Raw genomic sequence first — 15749 nt, forward strand, 5'->3', positions numbered from 1 at the left:
GTTGCAGGAACAGCAACTCGTATTCCGCTTGGGAACCCTGCAGCCCAACGGTATCAATGTGGACTTCACAATCTTCAAAATCTCCCCTCACCCTACCGCATCCCAAAACCAGCCCAGCTCGTCCCCGCCTCCCTAACCTGTCCTTCCTCCCACCTATCCCCTCCTCCCACCTCAAGCCCCACCCCCATCTCCTACCTACTAACCTCATCCCGCCCCTTTGACCTGTCTGTCCTCCCTGGACTGACCTATCTCCTCCCTACCTCCCCACCTACACACACCTTTACTGGCTCCATCCCCTCCTCTTCGACCTGAGTGTCTCCTCTCCACCTATCTTCTCCTCTATCCATTTTCCACCCCCCTCCCCCTCTCTCCTTATTTATTTCAGAACCCCCTTCCCCTCCCCCATTTCTGAAGAAGGGTCTAGGCCCGAAATGTCAGCCTTCCTGCTCCTCTGATGCTGCTTGGCCTGCTGTGTTCATCCAGCTCTACACCTTGTTATCTCAGATTCTCCAGCATCTGCAGTTCCTACTATCTCTGAAACAGTGCTAACTCTCGATATAATACATGCCAGCAACTTGCCTCTTCAGCCTCAAGCTCTTGAACCTGTTCCACCAAGAGGACAAAGCAATGATTGCTTAGAAACATCAACATGGGTTGAAGTTTCCCTTCAAGTCAGAGGCCATCCTGACTTGAACATATTTCGCCATTCCTTCCTTATCACATGAGTCAAAATCCCACCTAGGCACCCATTGGATCATCAGCACCACAAAGGCCACAACAGTTCAATTGGAAATCCCACTGTTATAACCTCATTGTCAACCAGGTTAGGGAATACATGCCTAACCTGCCAGCCTCAAATGCCAAGACTCAATAAAATAATAAGTCGCAGTAACTCTTGATATAGATTAGCCTAGAAATCGTGCTTGAAATATGAGCTCTATAGCTCATTGTCATCCTTGAAGTCCTGGACAAAGAATTAACACCCATCTTACTTACATAAACACCCAGAGTGTTACTGAAGAAATCTCGCTTGTACCTGGAAGGAGCTGATCGCAAGCTGAATAAAGAGTCGGATGTGTCGCAGGAAACCCTGAATGTGCTCGTCTGTTAGGAAGATGAATACAAATTCGTGGATGCCAAGCAGAGGTATCAGAACCAAAGTTGATCTGGCCAACCTAAAATATTGGGGTGACAAGAAATGGTTTCGTTTTTGTTTTGGGCAAATTCTTTCATTTGTAAGGCCTCAATTTGACTGGAATAGAACATTTGAAAATTCTCCGTCTGACAACTGGCGCATTAATGCTTGAGAAATACATTGCTCAAGTTACTGTCCAACTTAATTTGCACAGTTGGTAATGTGCCTATCCCAGGATAGCAATACCAATCAATCAACAGAAAGCAGAGACATCCTTAATCTCAGCCCAGATCATTGCTTCTAAAATTAATGGCTCAGTTATCACCATAAAATTGTTGGAAGCATATTTTGCAAAGCTCAGACACTTGTTTTAGTGATAAGTCACGCATTCCTCTTGCAGTTTACACTTGGATAATAAATACCAAATCCCTAAGAATATTTCTTTTCTTCCTCTTTACTCCTCAAGAGAATGACTCATTCCTAGGGCATGATTTCACAATCCTGTAACTTTCTCACAAGAATGACAATATACTTCATGCATGAATTTGAACAGCGAGGCTAGTTTCTGTAAAATTCTCACATGGATTTTCCCACATTTTCCACTAAAATGCAATGAAGCAGGAACACTGACTGAATCTGCCCTTCCCAAGTTCTTGAGTGTGCTGGAATTCAGCAACCGTTGACCGATAGTAACTGCGTGAAGCTGACACTCAGACCGTACAAGGTTAAAATGGAGGAAATAACACACGCACTGCCTTGTGGAGCCTTCACTTCTAATGTAATCGTGTCTTTGGCATTTGATATCTGGCAGTGATTTCAGTAAAACATCCCCAAACAATCTCTTTCTCTACACTATTTCCGTGAAGCAGGAACATTGCTAAGAAGGAGGAAATCCTATTTATACAGACGGAGAAAAATGTTCATCAATGAAGCAGAGAGACAGTGCAGGGTTAAATTCAAGAGCCCTTAAAACCAGGCTTAATCATTAACTGACATGTCTCACCAGCAGTGCAGACAATGCATGAACTTTATGCTCTCTGCTATTTTAAAACATTTAAACAGTCCAGCCAGTGCAGGCCACACTGTTGATTGGCAGCAAGCTGGAAAAGGAGGACAACATTGCAAGTGGCAAGCACGGTTGAAGCTAGCCCATAGCACTTAAAACCAGTCTGGACCTTTTAAAAGGAGGTTCATTGTGACTGGAGCAGGTCATTTAATCTGACCGAGGGGAGAATGGCAGAAAAGGACTGGGTAAATGCTCCAAGCTTCTTTGATACACCTAGTGAAGGAAGTGTAAAGGGGGAAAGAAGTTTTGCATCTTTAGGGATCAGGAGACCTGCCAGACACATGTTCAGGAATCAGTTGGGTGGTGGCGGGGGTGGTGAGATAGCTTTGGCAGTCAGTGCCAGAACTCAAGCTTCAAGAAGCTGGATATAGGGTTGGCAGAGGGTCAATTACCCTACACAAGTGGTCAAAGGTAGTGAATGTCACATCTTAACTAACTGTGTCAATAGCTTCAAACCCTGTTTATTTTACTGTCGCTCTCTTACTCATCTACAAACTACCATTCAGGACTCGTACACGTCATCCATATGCTACATCATGCTACACACACACACGCACAGCACCACAACAAACATCACACTCACACCTCACGGTCTTTACACACTGGGGCTGTGGCATCACCCTAAACGATTGCACGACACTGACCAACTCAATTCCCTATTTCCTACACAACAAGATAGTACACGCTCAGAGACAACAGGATCTAACCTGAGGGAGCATCTTCTGTAGATCATGGAGAAGTGAGTTCTGGCCATTATGGCAATGATCATTGCTCAGACTGTGACCTTTGAAGATGGTGAAAGCATTGAAGGTGACAATACTTAACCCTCTCGCATCCTGGCTATCTCTCATCAGTCATGCCACAACCCACTGTTTAAACATTTTACCTTTCAGACAAGTAACATAAAATCATACCGCCCTTTGGCCCATCATGTCAGTACCACCAAAGCTATATCAAATCTACACTAGTCCCACTCTCCAGCACTAGGCCTATAACCTTGAATGTTCTCCTCCCACCCCGGTTATAATCTCTTCCAACCTCTTCCATTGGGCAGAAGATACCAAAGCTTAAACACATGTACCAACAGATTCAAGAACATTGTTATTAGACTTCTGATTGGACCTCTCAAATTTTAAATTTATTGTTGATCTTGCTCTTTGTGAACCTCCTCTGCAGCTGTAACATTGTATTGTTCGCTCTGTTCTATTACCCCTAATGCACTTTGTATGGTATGCTCTGCACACAAAACAAAACTTTTCACTGTATCTAAGTACATTTGACAATAATAAATCAAATCCAACCAAATCAAAGTACTTTCTTAAAGGTAGTGAGGTTTCCCACATCAACTACCCTCCCAGACAGTGCATTCCAGATATCCACCACCACCTGAGTGAAAAATATTTTCATCAAATCCTCTCTAAACCTCCTATCTTTCACTTTATCAATACACATGATAAAGTGAAGGGTCAATAACAGTTACCCTGGATCCCATGAACTTTTACACCTTCTTTATCAGTCTCCTGTGAGAGATTTTGTTAAAGACTTTGCTGAAATCCATAGAGATTACATCGACTGTAACAACCTCATCTATACAGTTGGTAACCTGGCCAGGGAGTGTAAAAACAGCAAAAACACAATCATGATGAAACAGAGCATCTTAGTTGATCCGCTCTGTTTCTGACACTTGTGCATATGAATCTTACAGATTAACACATGATTGAGGCCTGTACACAACACTTGGTCAGGTTAGAGAAGGAACTGGTAGGAGGCAAGACCTGAGGTGAATGTGCTCCTAATAGTCTGTGCAGTAATATAGAGAGATGAAAGCTGGGCTTGCTGTTATGATATTGGTGAGTAGCAACTGCTTGGAGAACCATAAACCACTACGATGACCCCTCCAAGGCCCATGGGGAATCACTAATTAATCTCCTTGGAGAACATGTTGAGTATGAGGTCCCTTGGTACCAGGCAATGGTCTGCCTATTAAGAACCCATATGGCACACCCAGGTTGGGTCTGCAGAACTGTCTGACCTGGGTGGCGACTAGCCTTTGGACGCTAAGAGCAGTGGCTTTATTTTGGTGTTCAACCACAAATGATGTTCCTTTCCAGTCAGGCTTCCTGAGTTATCACATCTAGTGAAAGTTAATACTTCTGTCAAGAATCCTTGAGTTTTCTGTTTTGGTAAGTATATCTTAGTTTCTATTATAAACACGTGGGGCAATTAGTTCAATTGGGCCCATGGTTCGGAAGAATGCCAACAGTTCAAGTTCAATTCACATTACGGCTGAGGTAGACTTGAAACTTGTTCCTTCATCTGTCCCGTTGTTGATGTGGAATGGAGACCCTCAGGTTATATAACCAATTGACTGTGATAGAGAGACAATCATGCTTGCTTATGGACAATAGTTCATTACCTACCTTTTTTGCTCATACCTAGAGTGACACATGAGGTAGGGAAAGAATGTGCTGTTTTCCTGATTCAAAAGCAAGATTTTCCTGGGACAGGAAACTGATAGCCTGTTGTCATGGGCTATAGCTTGTGTCAGTCTGCAACAAGACAACCAAAAACCTTGCCCACTTTGTTACCTGCCATAAGTATATTGGAAGGATGTACAGACTGATAATGAGTCTGTTTAGGATATTCATGCGTCCATCAAGTCCTGAGATGGGAATTAAACATAAATCATCTAGCACAGAGATAGAGATACTACCACTGCTTCACAAGACCCATTTCCCACCTACCAATCTATTATAAAGACCAATAACCCACATTAAAACCTTGTTGAGGTTGTTGAGGTTGGTTGCTTGCTGAGCTGGTTTCTTGTTTTGCAGACGTTTCATTACCCTGCTTGGTAACATCCTCAGTCCAGCCTCTGATGAAGCGTCGGTGTGTTTACCCGCCTGGTTTTTAAACTCTTGGGTCCATTGAGATGGATTGCCTCACTTCTGGTTTTTTTATGGGGTCGAGTTCAATGTGTTTATTAATAGCTGCTTCGTGGAGTGCCATCCTTCTAGGAATTCTCGTGCTTGTCTCTGCCTAGGCTGTCCCAGGATCTTGGTGTTGTCCCAGTCGAAGTGGTGGTTCTCCTTGTCCATATGGATTGAGATGAGTGAGTATTGGTCGTGCCTTTTTGTAGCCAGTTGGTGTTCATGTACTCTTGTTGTTAGTTTCCTTCCTGTTTGTCCGATGTAGTGTTTCTCGCAGTCTCTGCAGGGGATCTTGTAGATGACATTGGTCCTGTCCATGGCGGGGAGTGGGTCTTTAGTTCGGGTGAGCAGTTGTCGTAGGGTTGATGTGGGTTTGTGTGCCACTCTGATGCCCAGCGGTCATAGAGTCTTGTGGTGAGTTCTGATGTGTTCCTGATGTAGGGTAGTGTGATGAGTGTGTTGGGGCGCGTAGTCTCTTTCTGATGCTGTTCCTGTAGGCATCTTCTGACCCAGTTCTTTGGATATCCATTATCCTTGAACACTTGGAAGAGGTATTCCTCCTCCTCTTGGCGTAGTTCCGTGTTGCTGCAGTGTGTTGTTGCCCTTTTAAATAGTGTTCGCACGCAGCTTCGTTTGTGTGAGCTGGGATGGTTACTGTTGAAGTTCAGTACCTGGTCTGTGTGTGTGGCTTTTCTGTGTACTTTCGTTTGCAGTTCCCCATTTGTCTTGCGCTCTACCATGACGTCCAGGAATGGGAGCTGTTTGCTCTTCTCCTCCTCTCTGGTGAATTTTATTCCGGTGAGGGTGTTGTTTATAAGTTTGTGTGTCTCCTCTAGTTTGGTCCGTTTAATGATGACAAAGGTGTTGTCTATGTAGCGTATCCACAGTTTTAGTTGGATGTGCAGAAGGGCAGTCCTTTCAAGTCTTTGCATCACTGCTTCTGCTATGAGTCCAGAGATAGGTGATCCCATGGGTGTCCCATTGATTTGCTCATATGTTTGGCCGTTGAAAGTGAAATGTGTGGTGAGGCATAGGTCCAATAGTTTGAGCATGTTGTCCTTGTAGGTGGTTTCGCTGGGGTCATTCTCTTGGGGTCGTTTCCCGAGCAAAGGGAACAATGACAACACTACTGGAGCAAGAGCACAACCCCAATGGACAAGGAGAACCACCACTTCAACTGGGACAACACCAAGATCCTGGGACAGGCTAGGCAGAGACAAGCACAAGAATTCCTAGAAGCATGGCACTCCACGAAGGATGCTATTAATAAACACATTGGACTCGACCCCATATACATTCCACTACGAAGGAAAAACGGAAATGAGGCAATCCATCCCAACGGACCCCAGAGTTTTAAAACCAGGCAGGAAAACACACTGACATTTCATTGGAGGCTGCACTGAGGATGTTACCAAGCCTGGTAACGAAACGTCTGCGGAACAAGAAACCAGCTCGGCGAGCCAACCAACCTCAACACCCACAACCCGAGCTACAAATCTCCTCCAAAACATTAAAACTTTGTGTTAAGAGTAAGATACAGACCTGTATTTGTAGTCACTGAATCTCATTTGTTGGGCTTTAAGTTTTGAAAGCAACATCTTCAAAATTTTTATGAAGATATAGAAGTTCATCTGCAGGAGAGAATAAAGACACATTGAAAATACAATTAATTGCTTGTACCTATTATTACTATATCCGTTTAGTATGGAAATAAATTTGCTTAGGTTATGGTGAATGGTAAGGGAAGAATTTTGGTTGTGATATTGGGAAAATATTTTCCTCTTTGTGTAGCTTACATCAAATCCAAAAGTATGGACAGACCGAGAATGTGGCCTGCCTTATATCAAAAATTGGCTTTTGATTCAGGAGTGACGGCACTCACTGTGAAGCCAAGTTGGACACTGTTCAATGTACTCATGTAACTCACCAACTTTTCAAAGCAGGCAGTTGTCATATTTTGAAAATCAAAGGTCCAGGATCACAGAGAACCACTTTGACAGGTGCTGTCAAACAGTCAGTACATAAGGTAAATGAGAGGTTAGGGTTCCAGGAGGTTAAGGATGTAGGGTGCCAAATACGTAAGGGGGAAATGCCAGGTGGGTAAGAAGTCAAGTAAAATCATAAGCCATAAAGATGTACAACATGTAAACAGACCCTTTGGTCCAACTTGTCCATGCCAAACAGATATTCTACATTAATCTAGTCCCATTTGCCAGCATTTGGCCCATATTCTTTTAGGCACTTCCTATTCATATACTCATCCAGATACCTTTTAAATGCTGTAATTGTATGAGCCTCCACCACTTCCTCTGGCAGCTCATTCAGTTGGGGTTAGATTCCCTGGGGGGTCGTGTGATAGGTGGAAAGGATGCCAAGTGGGTAGGGGTAGGGTGCTGGGGGTGCTTTAGGATGTAAGGTGGCAAAGGGCACAAGTATATGGGATGCTGTTGCATTCTGGGTGCAGGATAGAAGTTGACTCAGTGGTGGAAGATCAGATCTGGTGTGGGGTATGGGTGGCAGTGGATTTGGAGCGGGAGGAGGGACTGGGTCCCTGGTTGTGGGGTGAGGGGGTTGGTGGCAAGCACAAGGAAGACAGAATGGGGTCTGAAGTAGTGAAGTGGGCTGGTGAGGTGGGGCATTGGGCCCAGAGTGGGGGCACTGGGGGACAGAGGAACGTGGTGTCTGCAGTGGAGGAAGAAAGGGGACAGATAGAGAGAGGGTGAAGTGGGATAAGGGGTCTGGAGCAGGGTAAGTGGGAAGTGGCGTCCAAAGCCAGGGAACTGGAGAGTTCGTTTGGAGCAGGGTTAATGATGTGCTAGGGGATTGAGGTTTCTGGGGAAAGAGATGGCAATGTTAGGTCAATGACCTGGGGGTAGTCTGGGAAAAGTGTACTGAGAGGTATGTGAGTCAAGAACTGGGGCGGGGGGATGTTCAGGAATTAGACAATGCATTTCATTGTATGACTTTTATAGAATCATAGAATCCCTACAGTTCAGAGAGGCCATTCGGCCCATTCAGTCTGCACCAACCCTCTGAAGAGCATTCCGCCCTGACTCTCATCTTATCTCCATAATCCCACGTTTCCCATGGCTAACCCACCTAACCTGCACATCCTTGGACACTACAGGGCAATTTAGCATGGTCAATCCAGCTAACCTGTACATCTTTGGACTGTGGGAGGAAACCAGAGCACCTGATGGAAATCCACGCAGACACAGGGAGAATGTGCAACCCCCACACAGACAGTCTCCCGAGGGTGGAATTGAACCCGGGTCCCTGGCGCTGTGAGGCAGCATTGCTAACCACCGTGCCACCCTCAATCACTGAGCCACTGTGCCACCCTCCCTTGAGAAACTACTCACTTAAATTAGTCAGAATTGTCTGAATTGGCAGAATTAAACAGATACTTTCAGAGTGTTCCAAGTGTTAGGAAATTTTCCAGCAACAATCTGCAATCTCTCTCACCATTCCTTAAGAGTCTGCTACAATGGGATTCTGCAAATTCCGACAGAGCAACTCCTATCCACACAGGAACAACAACTGTCTGGCTCTGGGAAAATCTGGGCCTATGTTTCTGTGTGTTTTTGGAATTGACTATTAGATATGTTTGTATGCAAAAGAGTGGTAAAGTCTTTTAATGATTAACTAAAGCATGACACTGTGGTTTAATTACCGTATATACTCAAGTAAAAGTCGATCTCATGTAAAAGTTGCCTCCCTATTTTTGGCCAAAAAATCTGGAATTTTCCAGATATCTCGTGTAAATGTTGACCTTAATTCTTCACAGATACCAGATCAACATTTGTGAGTCAAGGTATTATCCTGTACATAAATGTTATGACGAGAAAATGATTTTTTTGTGCTATTATGTGTTTTGATGTACAATTCACACCAATCTGGTGCAAAAGTTTAAGACACATCAGATCAGAGTCAGGTGACAACCTCCCTTTGTGTGCAGCTCAGGTGAGTTCAGTTTCCCTGTAGCATTCGTGGAGTACAGTAATATACCTCGGTGAAGTTTTGAAATTTCTTCATCATTTTATGTAAAAATGCCCTCCAGAAAAAAGACAAAACATATACAGCAACGTTTAAACTGAAAGTAATTGAAGTTGCAGAGAAGACAAATAACTGTGTGGCAGCAAGAGAATTTGAGTTTTGGAGAAACTTGTGAGAGACTGGTGAAAGATATTAAACCAACTTCAGATAATGCCAAAACGAAAAGCATGCCAACAGAGGTAAACCCAGCGAGTGGCCACAACTGGAGAAAAAAGTTGCTGAGTGGGTACTTGAAAATCGTCAAAATGGAAGGTGTGTTAATTGTGAAGTCATCCGAATCCATGCATGAAACGAATTAAAGAAGGATGGAATTTTGGATTTTAAGGCAAGTGCTAGGTGATGCACAACGTTCATTAGAAGGCACAGCTTAGCACTTTGTCAGAGAACTAAGACTGCACAAAAGCTACCTGCTGAACTAGAAGATAAGACATTACAGTTTCAACAGTTTGTAATCAGAAATTGGCAGAAGGCAGGCTAATTTTAAGGTGTTAATTATTTTTAATTTGTTTAAATTAAGATGTACCATGTAATTGTAATTTACAGCCATATTATATTTCTCTTTCACTTTTTGTATGCATAAATAAAAGTTTACTGATTCATTTCTATTTCTATTATCTTCATCCGGTAATTACCGTAATTCATTGTGTTTTTTTTCTTTATTCGTTTAGAGATCAATTGGGCTTCTGCTAATGATATGGTTTTTTGGACTGTAGTATGAATTTCAGCCCCTCAAAATTAGTGTCCGTGTAATAGTCAACCCCATAAATTTAAAAAAAAAGCAGACTAAAAAATTCGACTTTTACACGAGTATATACGCTATTTGTGTAAAGCATTGGACTCCAGACCTATTATTATCAGTAAACACCATATACAACATTTCTAAAGCATAAGCGAGATAGGTCATTGAACAGGATATGAAATTATAGGATAGAGATGAGAATTAAATTGTTTAATGACAATTTTACTTACATATATACCAATAGAAAGCTACCTTCAATACTCACTATTATTGCAAATATCACCGGCCCCCTGATGATCCACCAGATTGCCATGTGTTTGTTTGTCCCCCAGCACCTGATGCACAAAAACACTTCTGTAAGTCATTATTTCTTTTTAAATATTAATTTCTCAGAATTGAAAAATAATGCACTTTTTTGCAATTGTTATTCTAACTTGCCTGGATGGGTGCAGCTCCAGCAACATGCAAGAGGCTTGACACCATCCAGGACAAAGCAGCCCCATTGATTGGCACCACATCCGCAAGCATCCACTCCCTCCACCACCGACGCTCAGTAGCAGCAGTGTGTACTATCTACAAGATTTACTGCTGATCCTGACTTGGAAATATGTCGCCATTCCCTTATTGTCACTGGGTCAAAATCCTAGAATGCCCACCCTAAGGGCATTGTGGGTCTACCTCTAGCATATGGACTGTAGGGGTTCAAGAAGGCAGCTCACCACTACCTTCGCAAGGGGAAAGTAGGGACGGACAATAAATGCTGGCCAGCCAACAGCACCCATGTCCCATGAGTGAATAAAAGAAACTGTAAACAGCGACAAGTATCAAAGACAGAAATGTGAAATAAGAATAGAAAAATACTGGAAAATGTTCAGCAGATCTGACAGTATCCTGGGAGAAAGAAACAGAATGGGAAGAGGCCATTAACCTGAAGCATTAAATTTATTTCACTTTGAACGATTTTTGCAGACCTGTTGAATATTTACAATATTTTATACTTTTAATTATTGAAACAACACCTTGCACTGAAAGTTTAGAAGGCCACAATTATGGCCAATTAAAAATGGCTGGAAAGATCCACATGTTTCAATACTCACTATTATTGCAAATATCACCGGCCCCCTGATGATCCACCAGATTGCCTGTTTTACATTCCCTGGCATCAGGAATGGCAGGGAATCAACCCAAAATGTACCTTCCAGTTGCCACTGCGATCATGGTGCACCTAGAAATGGCTTGGCAGGTAATTTTTCCAGATGAGACTATCAATAACTTCACTCAAATCATATAGCCAACTTTCTCACATTTACCAATGCTTACCAGGTCAGCATAGAAACATAACTATGAATTCTTACAGTGCCCTTTTGTTTTAGGACTGGCACAGACATGATAGGCTAACTGGCCTCTTTTTGTGCCTTTTTAAAAAATGATTCTAACATATTTCTCAGCTTAAGGAAGATTAAAGACAATATGTAAAGATTGGAAAGTGTGATAGATAAGGCTGGGTAAGCAATTCGGCAAAGCCAAACTTTAATTTCAAAGGCTGAAGTTTGTGGGAGGACCAGAAAACTCAAGATGGTGAAGAATACCAGGAAAATGCCAAGGAGATTGTGCAAGGAACCTTGATTTCATTGGAGTGAGCATGTTGGTAACAGGAAGGCATTGAAACCAAGTTATTATCAGTTGGATGTAACTGTGGCCTTAAGTGAAACACCAGCAGGAGAAAGAAAGAAATGTGCCAAAGGATACTGATAACTGCATTATTTATAAAATTAAGAGAGACATCAACATTTGCAATGAAGTGAAAGTGAAAGACTAATGGGAGAGAGGGATCATTGATCAGTTTAGAAACATTTCTTGTATTTTATTGAGGAGTCTGAGAGATTGTTTGGTGATTCATTATGTTTCAAGAATATAAAACAATACACTAATCCAATTATTAATAGTGTTATAAAGGAATTAATTTACTTTTTAGTAAATCTTACCATTCATTCTCATAGATAACCTTTGAAATTGTCCAAGGTATAACAAAGAATAGTGGGCACACTGAAAGAGAAAGAAGTTCATTGTTGATTCACATCAAGACATGCCCTTGAGCTGTGGAAGAATGCTACTCAGAGCCTTGTGTGGAGACTCAGATGGAGTAAGGCAACTATGACAATTTTATCCAGTGGATGCATTAAAGGTATCCTTCTGGAGACTGGAGAACTCAAGTAATAGCTCCAAGTGAAACGGGAAAGCTCAGCCCCTCAGAATGCCACAGCAGCACCAAGTTGCTATTCTCAGGTTACAGGTGGAAATGGCATCGCTGTTACACCTTAAGAGAAATGTGAACCTCACCGCCCTCCCAACTGGGGTTTCTTACAGGCCCTTGGGGAGGTAAAGAAGCACCTGGAAGTCCGAACCTATTCCACTTACACTTCCACACTTTGAACGACTTAATAGAGTTTTCAATTGAGTTTCTCCTACTCTTGAGGTTCTGCACTGTGATAATCTTATTAATGAAAAACATAGTTTGAAGATACTTCAATATATTACCAGTCAAAGTCATCCCAACCTCCAAAATTTATTACACCATCAAAACACACAGCTACCTTGCCATTCCAAAAATCACAACTGACCTTTTCCATCATTTCTTATAAGTCAATAGATGGAAAAGCAATTTTTCCTTTCCAAGAAATCCATGCTGAATACTCCAGAAGTAAAGGGCTGTGGAGGCTGTGTTGTTAAGTATTTTCAAGGTTGACAAAGACAACTTTTTAATCAGTGAGGGAATCAAGGGTTATGGGGAAAAGGCAGGAATGTGGACTTGAGGATTATGAGATCAGCTATGACCTCATTGAATGACAGAGTAGACTCAATGGGCTGAATGGCCTACTTCTGCTTGTACATCTTATGGTCTTATAAACAGAGCACAGGACAGCTTGGGAATTGAAAAGCAATCTACATTTATATTGCAACATCAATGCGAGAAATTATGCGGTACACAGAAACATCATCAGACAAAAACTGACAGGGAGCTAAAAAGGGAAATATTAGGACAAGTCATTAAATCTTGGTCAAGGTGATAAGTTTAAAGGAGCTTTTCAAAGAGGAGAAGGAAATGCAAAGGCTTTTCTCTTCAAAGTGTAAGGCCTAAATGATATCGACACAAATGCTGAAAGAAATGGGCAATGCACAAGAAGTCAGAGCTTGAGAATTGGAGAAAGAAGAGCTGAAAGGTTACAAAAATAGGGTGGTCAATGCCATGAAGTGAATTAATCACAAATATATAAAGCTTAAATTGTGCTGTGTATCATTCTAGTACCTTTTTGGGGGCATTCCAATTCAGGAATGCTTTTCAAATAACCCTTCTCAATTAAATGTTACAAAAGACAGATCTAAAGACACCAACTGGATCTGATCAGTGTGCTGTGGGTAAAAAACATGGAAGGGTAGCATGAGGCTCTAAAGTTATTGAACTCAATGTTGTGTCAGCAAAGCTGCAGGGTTCCCAAGGGGCAAATGAAATGCTGTGCTTCGAGCTTGCGCTAAGGCTCACCATAACACTACAGCAGGGCCAAGACAAAAATGTTGGCGTGGGAACACGGTGGTGTGTTGAAGTGGCAAGTGACTGGAAGCTCAGGGTTATTTATATGGACAGGACATAGATGAATTGCAAAGCAGTCAGCCAGTTTACGCATTGTCTCCCCAGTGTAGAGGAGACCACACTGGGAACATTAGTGAATGCATTAGTGAGAGAAGATCTTAGTTCTGAAAATCAAAAAGTAGAGTCAGAGCTGAGAGACAGCACAAAGTACTAAATGATGGTGGGAGTTATTTATAGACTACCACCAGTTGTGTCAATTCAGGGTGCAATAGAAATCAGGAAATTAGAGATGCATATTGCAAGGGTAATACAATAATATTAGGGGACATCAACTGAATTTTTTGTATTCACTCATGGTACATAGGCATCACTGGCTGGCGAGCATTTATTGTCCATCCCTAATTGCCCTTGAGAAGGTGGTGCTGAGCTGCCTTCTAGAACTGCTGCAGTCCACCTGCTGTGGGTTAACCCACAATGCCTTTAGGGAGGGAGTTCCAAGATGTTGACCCAGTGACAGTGAAGGAACAGCGATATATTTCCAAGTCGCAATAGTGAGTAGCCTAGAGGTGGTAGTGTTCCCATGTTTCTGTGCCCTTGTCTTTCTAGATAGAAGTGATCATGGGTTTGGAAGGTGTTGTATGAGGATTGTTGGTGAATTTAAACTGGATTTTGACTGATTATAGATTGGATAAACATAATTAGCTCAATTTTGTAGAGGATGAATTTCTAGAATGTATATACCATTGCTGTCTCAAATAGTATGTTGAGGAACCAACTAGGATCTTAATTCTAAACAAAGGAAACTAGAAAGGTATGATGGGAAAGGTGGCTACAGTAGATAGGGAAACTGCAATGAAAGGTATAGCTATAGACAGGCAATAGCTAGTATTTAAAAGTTAATACATGGAACACAAGAAATGTATCAAAGAATGATACAGAAGTGAATGTACCTAATTTGTGGCACAAAAATGTTCAACAGAAAATGTGAGTCAACCATGGCTAATAAAAGAAATTATAGACTGCATTAGGTCAAAAGAAAAGGCTGCAAGGATTACTGCTTGGGCCTTAGCTTTTCACAACATTTTTCAATGTTTTGAATGTAGGGACCAAACGTAATATCTACAAGTTTGTTGATGACATAAAACAAGATGGAACAGATGCCACCTATGGAGATCCTTGTCTAAATTAAATTCAATCTGTATTTGTTTCAGCTTGTAGGTACTAACAAACATTGCTACTCTGATAGAAGATTAACGGACAAAAAACATCAGGATTAGGATCATATTCCGCCTTGGGAGCCTACAAACCAACAGTCTCAATGTGGACTTTACTAGTTTCAAAATCTCCCCAGCCCCAGCTTCATCCCACGGCCATCTCTCCTCCTCATCCTTGCCTCCTTGACCTGTCCGTCTTCTCTCCTACTTATCTGCTCCTCCCATGGGCCTCACTGACCAATCCCCACCACTGCCTACCTACATTCATCTATCGCCATCCCACCTACCTTCCCCAGCCCCACCCCTCCTCTCTTTATTTATTTCAGAGCTCCCTTCCCCCTCCCCCATTTCTGAAGAAGGGTCCCAACCCTAAACATCAGCTTTCCTTCTCCTCTGATGCTGCCTGGCCTGCTGTGTTCCTCCAGCTCCTAACTGTGTTACCTCTGACTCCAGCATCGGCAGTTCTTAATAACTCCCAGGATTAGGAGCAACCCTTTCAAAAACCTTCAAAATTTAAACAAGAAAACGTTGCATAAATGAAATACTAATACAAATTAGGCTGAATAGCCTAGTCTTATGTAGCCTATGCTCCATAGCTTGGGCTTCCTCTGTTAGAGCTTTGGTGGGCTGCAGTAGAATTGAGGGTGGGATGGGGTGGGTATGAAGGGTGTGGATACATGAGAGACAAAACAACAAGCATCGTGATTGAACAGAAATGAAGAGAGAAATGGAGAGATGTACTCAAAATAGGAAGAGAAGTAGCATTTGCAGCATGCAGTAGTAAATTGGTGGAGAAGTTTGGCAATGTTCAAAATGAGATCATAAACCAATACTAGAATATCCATTGTGACAAGATTATCACTTGATTTGGAATGAGGTCCAGAAGCTGTCAGGGTGGTCAAGCTTTTTTTTTCCTGTGGGGATGCAGGAATAATCAAACATTAGAAGTAAAGATAAAGTATGTTCCTTGATGTCTTGTTTTTCATGATTCTGGGGCATCACTGGCACAATGTAGCCTGT

At 42.3% G+C, this 15749-nt stretch overlaps 1 protein-coding gene across 2 annotated transcripts in view; it reads right to left on the bottom strand.

Annotated features, from left to right (window-relative positions):
- LOC109917134 (glucagon-like peptide 2 receptor) overlaps nt 1–15749 on the bottom strand; it is a 59922-nt gene that overhangs the window by 17448 nt on the left and 26725 nt on the right. For both annotated transcript variants that reach the window (XM_048611039.1, XM_048611038.1), the window contains exons 7-10: nt 11912–11972; nt 10192–10261; nt 6674–6762; nt 1037–1175 (exon numbers count right to left, since the gene is read on the bottom strand). In XM_048611039.1, coding sequence (XP_048466996.1) covers nt 1037–1175; nt 6674–6762; nt 10192–10261; nt 11912–11972 — 359 coding nt within the window. The remainder of the gene's footprint in view (nt 1–1036; nt 1176–6673; nt 6763–10191; nt 10262–11911; nt 11973–15749) is intronic.

This window comes from Rhincodon typus, chromosome 23 (genome assembly GCF_021869965.1).
Source record: "Rhincodon typus isolate 14 chromosome 23, sRhiTyp1.1, whole genome shotgun sequence".
Taxonomy (NCBI): Eukaryota; Metazoa; Chordata; class Chondrichthyes; order Orectolobiformes; family Rhincodontidae; genus Rhincodon; species Rhincodon typus.